Here is a 9,944-nt window from a genome sequence, read left to right on the forward strand (position 1 = left end):
GGACGCTGATGTCATGGATAGTGTTGCGCACGACCGAGAGCAAAAGGCAGTTGTTCACCAGCGTAACCGAGCATCCGCAACAACCAGAGCGAATGAGGTGCAGAGCAGGCTGCCGCCACTCCAACAGCGAGCCAAGTCATTAGCCAGAGAGAAGGGAGGCTCTAGTACGCTCACGTCCATCCCAGTATCGGAACATGGGCTGTGTTTCGACGCGAAAGCCGATTTCCATGATCATGTCCACCTGCGCTATGGCTGGCCCTTGGATAGGCTGCCGGATACCTGTCCATGTGGAGAGCGGTTCACTGTGGACCATGCCCAGATATGTAAGCTGTCGGGCTTCATTCACATGCGCCATGATGAGGTCACCAATTTCCTAGCCTCATGCATGAAAGAGATCCACAACGATGTGGAAGTTGAGCCGACACTCCAACCCATCACAGGTGAAGCCTTTCGCTATCGTACTGCCAATGTTGAGCCCGATGCGCGAGCGGACATCCGGGTGCGGGGCTTTTGGAACCATAGCCGCATTGCATTTTTCGATACGAGGGTGTTCTATCCCCACGCAGCTATCGGTCCCAGCCCATTGCATCTATTTGTCGCAAGTTGGAAGGTGCCAAGAAGCGGGAGTATGGCGAAAGAGTTAACCAAGTTGAACATGGCTCGTTCACACCACTGGTCTTCTCCTCTTGCGGCGGAATGGGTCCAGAGGCAGACATCGTCGTAAAGCGTATTGCTGATGCTCTGGCTTCTAAGCGCAAGGAGAGCTACAGCAAAGTCATTTGCTGGATGCGCTGCTGCTTGGCTTTCTCTCTTGCTAGGTGTGCGATCCGGTGCGTTCGAGGATCACGCTCCGTTCGCCGCCGTCACATCAACCTTGTGCCTGTCGACCTCGTCCAGGCTGAGGCTCGCCTTGCTACGCATTAGACTGTCTTCACAGCCATTTTAGCTCCCTCCTTATTGGACTGTTTTCACAGCCATTGTAGCTTCCTCCGTATAAGACTGTTTTCACAGCCATTTCAGCTCATTTTCTCTCGGTACTAAGCTGTTGACCTTGCACTTGAGTTTATTTTGCCCGTACAAGAGGCGTGGAACCTTTAAAAAAAAAAACATTTCATACGTAATTTCGCAGAGCGAAACCTCCCTAATAACCTCTCCAATGCCGTTGTACATAAGCGGCTTGCCGCGGATATGTCAATACCACTATTAAGTTGCGGAAATGAAATTGAAAAGACGAAAGCCAACAGCGAAAGATATAGCTTAGAAGTGCAAAGTAGGCAACACTGGTAGAAGATGACATCCTTTCTGTGAGTAAATAGATTGTTTTTTCGTCGGTTCTCACTTACAGAAACTGAAGGACAGGAATCAATTATTATTTAAGCTTTAATTTGGTATTTGTTTGTTTGTTTGTGTGTTTGTGTCACGCCTGGAGCTATCCCGTATCTGTCCCGTATCTGTCCCGTATCTGTGACTACAGTTATTATGTAAGTTAAAGTCAGCTAGTGTAGCCGATGTGCCAGACCAATGTAGGATGATTGTAAACGGCTAAGTCGTCGGGCAGAGACCATTCTGAATAGCCGTCGTAACAGCATTTAGATCACGAGCCTGAGCAGGTGGTAATCTGGGTGGCCCAAAGGGTAAATCCGTCGGCTCAGCTCCACCACAAACCAGGGGCTCATCCAGTGTGCAAACCTGTATAAACAAAAAAAAACAGTACAAAAGGGAACTCACAACAGCCGCTAACACCCGATAAACCCTAGTGGCAGATGCAGCGCCTAACGGTGAGATGAGTGGATAAGTCTCACAACCACTGGCAAAAGTGCCGAAAACGACCCCATTAGCTGCATCCATGTACCCCTTGTGCCTGGCCACAAGTTTCCAGTTGACTGTGGGTAGCAGCACGGCTGGAAAAACCGCTCCCAGGTCTTGAACCAGGTATCTCTCGTATCTCAATCATGGTCTTTGATCAACCCACTGTGCCTGCCTGGTCACCTAGTATGGTCACCTAGTACCCGGACCTCTTTCTCTTTCTTATAAGAACACTGCACACTGCACACTGCGAATTCATAACTTCCTGCCCGTTCTACAAACCTGTCTTTGTAAAGAGGACAAGATAACATCAACCTGAGTCACAGGAAACGACCACTAAGTGTATATTCAGTTTTTTCTTGCCAGAATTACACAGTTTTTTGCGTATGTGCCGCTATTTATCATTGCCAATTATTAAATTATGATGTACCGGACGTAGCACTTCTGAAAACGCAATTGCATTCTGTGAAGTTAGAGGTCCATAGTTTGATACCTGGTTTTTACGGGCAAAATCATGTGCTCGAAAGACAGCGAAACAAATAATTTCTTGGCGGAAGGATGTCTTCAAAAACAAATGATGCAACACAAGCGATTAGAATAATTGGCAGGTAGATCTAGAGCAATACTAAAACGCCTGAAATAGTCCACAGCAAGAAGAAGTCGAAATGTTTAGTGTAAGCGTGGGGAGTGGAAGCAAACTTCTGAGCTCCGATAGTGATATCTTTGTCTGCAGAAAATGGCTAAAGTGCGTGTAAAGATGTCTAGAATCTGTTCCATTCAGCTGAATGAAGGGTGGTCCTCGAAGGATCATGCCTTTTTTATCAGACTTCTTATGTCAGGTGGTGTAAGACCTGATGATAATCAAGCAGGTGGATCTGAGTGGAAGCGGTGAATTCTGTAGAGTTTCGTTTTCCTGCACTGCCGTTAGGGACGAGGTGTTGTCCAGAGGGATCGAATTAGAAGGAAAACAATAAGTATTAGTAGTTGGTGATGGAGCAGTTGTGTTCGTGCATATATTTGGTGCGGCGGATGACACCCCACTGTCGGCCATTACGTCAGCGATGGAAAAATTTGGATCCGTCATTTGTGTTCCGAAGCGGGCAACAAAGGCTATAGAAGGCTGCACCTTCACAACTGGTACTATATTCGTGAACGTAGTCCCCTCAGCTATCGTATCCTCCACCATCATTTTGTCTGAGTCCCGTCAGAAACTGCGCGTTTGGCACAGGGGTCAAGTTCCCACGTGCTAACAAGTGTGGCTCCAGTAGGACTGAAGATAACAATACAGACAAACCTGAAGAGAGTCGACTTTCTGGATGTGACATTGGACCTGACCACCGGAAAGTACTGCCCTTACCGGAAACCGAACGACAAGCCGATGTACATCAACTGCCAGTCAAATCATCCACCTACAATCATCCAGAACCTACCTGCATCGATCAGCAGAAGACTCACAGATATTTCCAATGATGAAGAGGTCTTCAGAGATGCGACTCCGATCTACAGTGACGCGCTGAGGAAGAGCGGATACCGGGAGAACATACAGTATTTTTGACGAGCGTAAAACGGACGAGACAAAAAAGAAGAAGAAAAGGAATCGCCGCCGGAACATCTTATGGTTCAACCCACCATTTAGCAAGAACGTCGCCACCGACGTCGGGCATCGCTTCCTCCAGCTAGTGGCCAAACACTTCCCCAAAGGCTCAAGCCTCAACAAAATCTTCAACCGAAACTCTGTAAAGGTTAGCTACAGTTGCATGCAGAATATGACCACTATCATCAAACAACACAATAACACGATTCTACGACCCAAGAAACAAGCTAACGGAGGTGACAGCGACACCAGGACTTGTAACTGTCGGGCGATAGACTCATGTCCACTGGACGGAGCGTGTCTAACGGAGAGCATCGTGTTAAAGGCAAGAGTCACAGCAGGTATGGAGAAGAAGGAGTATACTGGATTAACAGCAACAATATTCAAACAACGCTACTATAACCACCAATCCTCATTCCGCCACAGACAACACGACAAGGGCACCCGCTTATCGCAGTACGTCTGGACAAAAAAGGATGAAGGGACGGCATGCAGTATTCAATGGGCGGTACACCGCAGAGTAGCGGCCTACAGCAACAAATGCAAAAGATGTAACTTGTGCCTGGCAGAAAAATTGGCAATCGCGCAAGCACCCAAGCACCTCTCTCTCAACAAAAGGAGTGAGCTTGTGTCAAAGTGTCGCCATGAGAATAGGTACTACCTGCGGAACTTTAAACCATCCACAGCCATCACCTAATTAAGTAAGAGACAACCGTCTCCAGTGGTTGTCACCTTTCACCACTGCTGTCATGCACACTTTTCCTTTGGGATTTGTCTCATGATGCAATCATTTACGCTTTGCACTGACGCCATTCACAACTTTTAGATTTGCGCCATGCTGCAGTTAATTGCACTTTTCTTTGTGAGTATATGAACCAATACTGATCCAGTTTTCTCATTACTGTTTTCTGATGATCGCTTAGGGCGTGAAATTCGGAGTAAAAACACTTTCTCTGTCCTCTTCTTGTTTGAACCAGCTCTACCACTCGGTATTGAGCACTCTCTTGGACTGCGTGGAACCTCTCTGTTTAACTGTCCTTAACATGTAGATGCACCTCTGCTGCGTTTGCATGTTCAATAGCCAAGAGACTTGAATAACGACTGATAAAGATATTTCCTTTGTTACCCCCTTCATTGGTTGATGTACTTTGTCTGTCGCTGCAAATTCTTTATTATTGTTTTGAAGTTGGAGTTCGGATTGAGTTTCTTTCCTTTCTTCCTCTTCCTTCCCTTATTTCTTGTCCCTTTGGTTTACCTTTTAATTTTTTCACTTCCTTTTTGCTGTCCCACCCATGAAAATATTTCCCGGTGGGGCTGGCTTATCGCCTTCGAAAGAAGTGAATAAAGGAGACATAATAACTTTATTAGGATGACACAAAGGCTGACGGCCTATCGTGGGGTCCGTCGCATTGAAGGATGATGGCACAAGAGTATCATCCTTTCACACAGCCTTGCTTGCCTTCCTGCCATATCATATTTCCTTTCCCACTCACGGACCATGTGAGTTTGGCACAGTTTCCATCCAGGACTTTTTGCACCCACCAGACCTCAAACCTTCACACATTCCTTCCTATGATACTGTGTAAATACCATACTGCAATGTAGCTGTGCATCACTGTTATCAGTTATCTGACGATTGCTATCTGGCATGTAACCTTTAGTTACAACAATCAAGACGCGTGGAACTCTGTGACTCGTGCATAATAGACCGATCCCCTTATTATACTGGGTTCGAGCACGGGGGCAACCTCACTCGCGATCGAGCTAGTTTTTGAACGTGACAGCATCTTTGACAGTGTTTCAGGTTTGTTTTGGAATGTCTTCTGCTTAGTTCAAGTAGTTTGCGATGGCTTCGAGCGGTGCTGAACCTCCTGCTGGTAGGAGCAGAGTCTCCGAGAGAGACATGGACTGTGATGCAGCTGTAGGATTTTTTCAAGGCGCGGGAGGGAACGATCTCGGGCGACAAACAGGAGTTACTCCAGAGGTGAGTTTTGTTGTTGAAATATGAATCGTGAATCGTGTTTTGAGATTTATTTTGTGCCTAGGCTTTAGCAGACCGTATTTCTTTCTCCTTGAGATCGGTGCTGAAGACAATAGTAACCTTTTTCTGGTCTGCCTTTTCCTCTCCAGAGCCATCTTCTATGAAGGTAACCGTGGTGCTGCCAAGTCACCAAGTCGCGATCGCGATCAGCAGCCCTGAAGTGGAAAAATCGATTTTCCAACGATCTGGTTGGACATCAGCCACTAATGTACTTCTGATTTGCCTGTAGTGACAACAGCATCCATCCTTGGACACCTTGCAAAGACAGGAAAAGCCACTGGTGGAAGCGACTGCTATGAGATAGCAGTGCAGTGGTGATCGCTGTTTTGTCAAGTCGAAGGGCTAGCCAACCCAGAGGAAGGAAAAAAAACCGATGAGCAGTGCGTGGTATTTGTTGAGCGTGAAGAGCTAGAGGAGGACAGTGCAAACACATGGACGGAGTGGATGGTGTTTGAAGAACAGTGTGCTGTGTGCCGGCTGGTGGTGATGGTGGTCTTTGTCAGCATGTATTCGTGCTGCTTCTTGTGGTGGAACACTTCTCGCCCAGGAAGGCAGATTGCGTGCTCCCTGGCCCTCAGTCGGCAATGGGGCATTTGTTCCAGGAACATTACCCCAGAGCCAGTGATGAGTCGTACCTTTGAAAAGTTTGAAGCTTGCTGTTAATCGCAAGCGTAGCGCAGTGGATTGCTCCCTCTTCGAAGCACGAGGGCCAAAGCTTGCCGCTGTCTGCAGCAAAGTGTGTGTGCGGTTCTTTCGAACCTATGAATATACCCCCCCCCCCCTCTATCTCTTAGGAAGACTGCATGTTCAGAGTGAACTATTTTCTAGTATATTTAATGTGAGACGGGCTGTTTACGCCCAAGATAAAGATACAGTTTTTTTTCCGTTTCTATACCTTCCTAATAAAATACATCGTGACAGAGCTTTCGGTCATACTCCGCTGTACTACATCCTCAACCCGCCACCACCATGCGCTCTTGGCCGAACTAATGCACGAAGCATAAACACACCAGCACAGCAAGGACACTTCCGTTGACAGAATTATTTACGCCTCTAGACAGCTGTTTCGTTTCTTCTAGCTCATTGTTAGAGGAGGATAGTAGCAGGATACTAATGATGAAATAATATAAGATGATACTAGTAGACGGTTAATGGTCCGATATTGATGATTGGAGATCTAAGAAAGCAATGACAGTGATTGCGAAATGGATAATATTATCATGATTATATGCCAGTCTGGTAATGCGTTGTACTAGTGAACAGTATTGAAATCATCACTGCATTCGATGCAAATATTGGTATACCTTTGGTTTCAGTATTGGAAAAAAAAACCTGGTTGATTTGGTTGCATCTGCGACTGGCTACCGGGTGTTGTGACCGGCAATGTTACCATGGGAGAAAATAAGAGCGCAAGGATCTGTTTGGTCTTGTTGTGCTGTGCCGGTGCGAGAACCCTAAGTGCATGGCAAAATAGAGCTGCTTCATCCCCATTGCAGAATGTCTTGCGGTACATGGCATTGATGACTGAACATCTCGCCAGCTCACCCAGATGGGAATCATGCCCAAACGGAGGAACAAGACATCTTTCCAGCTCAGCTAGCTATATACCGTGAAACGGATGGTTAACTTGTGCCACGCATGCCAGCTTCTGTTCCATTCGGCCCAGGCTTAGACACATCAATGCCAATAGCAGCTGATCCTCCATTACATGCTCATTGGCGATTTACGGCCACCTCCAACTGTATCCGCCATCCCTCAGCTTCCGTCTTCGCAGATCTGGCGCGGCGCATTACATTTTCTCAGCTAGGCTCAAAGAAGTCGCACAGAGCGGTCCAAACACCTGAAGGCAAACCAGTCAGAAACTGGAGCGGCTCAGAGTCTTTCTTTATGTTATTGTACGTAAGCTGTTTTTCGGCTTTCTTCACCCCAGTCCTCACATCGTCCAACTGCTCCACGAGACTCTGTACACGAGCTCTACTTGCTGCCAACTCCTGATGCAGATGCTGCACTTCCATTACAGGACCAAACTGCACTAAGCCAGGTTCCTTTCCAACTCAAAGTGCCGTTGCCTCTCAGCAAAATACTGGTTTGCGAGCATGGGGAGCTCGTGATGCAGACGCTGCACTTCCATGACCGAACTGCACTAGGCTCAGCAAATACTGTTTTGCGATCATGGGGAGCAGGGCGTCCAGACTCCACGCTCTTGCGAAAAGCAAACCTGGTACCGTAGGACAGCTGGTTGGTTTCCTGGACTCATCCTGTCCTTGTAGAGCTGGGCAAAACGATTTCGATTTCGGGATCGAAATGATCGCTGCAACTCAAATATTCAGAGTGACCCTAAAACTGCGTCCTTCCTCACGGGGAATAGCCTGGATCCGCTTGCTCCAGGCCGCAGTGGCTCCACACGAGGAAAGGAGTGAAATGACTTGTTTGCTTCGTCCTCCTGTTCTGACAGTGAGGAACGCAGCAATGTTCTGAGAAGGCATCCTGAAGTCGTAAAAAGGAAGACGTCTAAACAAAAACAAAACAGCTCAAATCAAAAGTCCTTGTGGCATTTTTTTGTAGACAGGCTTGCACTGCATGTAGATCTCGTGTGCTCTGCGCTTCGCATGCGAGACGTCACGCACAGTCGCGGTGAGGTTGGTCGCGTGTGTGCAGCAGGATCCCACGCGACTGCGGAGTTGCCCCCTTGCTCGAACCCAGACAATAATAAGGGGATCGGTCTATTATATAATGTATTTTTCTAGCTAGGCTGTTAATTAGCCATTCACTGTCTGCTATTTCAACCCTACAGCCTCCCATTAGAATTGAACTCCCTTCAATTTAGACTACGTCTCTTGGGAAATCCTCAAATATGTATTATGATAGTAAAAGGTTCGTTGTATTGTTATATAACGCGTTTTATAACGCGTATTTCCTGACCTGCCCAATATGATGGAGAGAGAATCGACGGAATTCACCCTGTACCGACAGGAACTCGATGAGGATAGGTTGATCGCCTCCAATACGAGGTGGAAATCCGATTATCACTCTGAGTGTTCCGAACGAAGACGGTAGATTTGTGTAGGTGTAGGTGAACAGAGACCCACTTCTCCGAACGACAGAGAATCCGAGACTTTTCTTGGCTAGTGCGGCAAACGGTGACTGCATATCCTGCGACATGAAGCAATCAACGTCGCTGGCCAAAACACCCGTATTCAGCACAGCATCTTGCTGATCCAGGATTGTATTCGCACTGTTTAAGAGCAAATTAGTTTCAGGTAGTGCATTGAAAGCCATTTGAATCAGCTCGAATTCGATTGGTTGGCCATCTCGAAAGGCATTGCCACTCAACTGGCACGTTTGGGTGAGAAAGCAAGGCTCCATCGGCATTTGAACTTCATTATCCACACTGTCGTCACTGTCTTCACTCTGGTCAGCAGAGAAGCTTGCGCTGTCGCTATCCGATCGGATGGTCACAAGGCCTTTCAAGTTGCTCGCTCCGAACTCAGCGACAGCTAGCGAGGTGCAGCAGTCGAGCAGAAGGACTACAAGTAAACGCCGCATGGCGCTCGTTCTTTCTCAACGTTCTGCAAGCACTCCTCTAACAAGGGTTTCTGAAAACGGTGTAAAAACGGTGGAGTAACAATAGACGTTTTGAGGTTGTGGGGATTGATATGAAATACTGGCATGGTTATACGTGTACCATGCTGGATAGTCGAGACAGCTAAGCACGTTCGAACTAACCATAGGGGGATTCTCCTAAGTACTAACCTCGCATTGTGCACAGAGGTACACGCCCATATACATAAAAATGTTCGGATGCGGCAGATAATGTCACTTAACTGTTCTTCCTCGTTTTCCTGCTGCTTTGCGAGACGTTCCAACGTGGTATTTGCTCCGATGACTGAATGTATCAGCATTCGGCAAATAGAATGTAACTCTCCCCGCTAGACCCTGTGTAGCTGACTACAGCCGTGTCCCCTAACTGAAGAACGATTCACGATCTTCTTATCTGATGCTGCGCGTGTCAGTGCATGCTAATCTTAGCTATGTTATCATGTGACTCTCATACTAAGGGGGCATACATTGCCGGGCTTTCAAGTGGCTGTTGGAGCACGTTGTTACCGTTTAGAATACTCTGGGCATTCCTACAAGTACGTGTTAAGTATGGCGTGTATGTACCGATAGCTTTGTCACTCTCGACTTGCGATGAGAGTACTAAGGTGTTTGTGACAGTCACGTTAATAATCAAGACCATACTCTCCTCACTTGTTCCTTAGGCTTAGGAGCTGGAAACGAGACTACATTGAAGGAACTATATTTAAGTGAATAATTATTACATGATGCACTCACTTCGTTTCTACCGGTCAACAAGCAACATCGCTAGTAACTGATCACTACTGAATTCCACCAATCGGCAGGCGTATGACATGCTTGTGCCTGTGTTGCTTTATTAAAGAGAAGTTAAAATGTTTGTTGGAAATCGCTTCCGGTAGGGAGGGGTGGTCAGTGCAGCTAGGC

The 9,944-nt window shown here is 47.1% G+C and overlaps 1 protein-coding gene across 1 annotated transcript; it reads right to left on the reverse strand.

The window, feature by feature from the left end:
* Positions 1-1,045: 1,045 nt before the first annotated feature.
* Positions 1,046-9,285, reverse strand: LOC135818912 (uncharacterized). Its single transcript, XM_065332101.1, has 2 exons — positions 8,364-9,285; positions 1,046-1,689 (listed from the first exon to the last, which is right to left on the reverse strand). The coding sequence occupies exons 1-2, from the start codon at positions 8,985-8,987 to the stop codon at positions 1,543-1,545; spliced, it is 771 nt and encodes a 256-aa protein (XP_065188173.1). The 5' UTR covers positions 8,988-9,285; the 3' UTR covers positions 1,046-1,542.
* Positions 9,286-9,944: the final 659 nt, after the last annotated feature.

This window comes from Sycon ciliatum, chromosome 6 (genome assembly GCF_964019385.1).
Source record: "Sycon ciliatum chromosome 6, ocSycCili1.1, whole genome shotgun sequence".
NCBI lineage: Eukaryota > Metazoa > Porifera > Calcarea > Leucosolenida > Sycettidae > Sycon > Sycon ciliatum.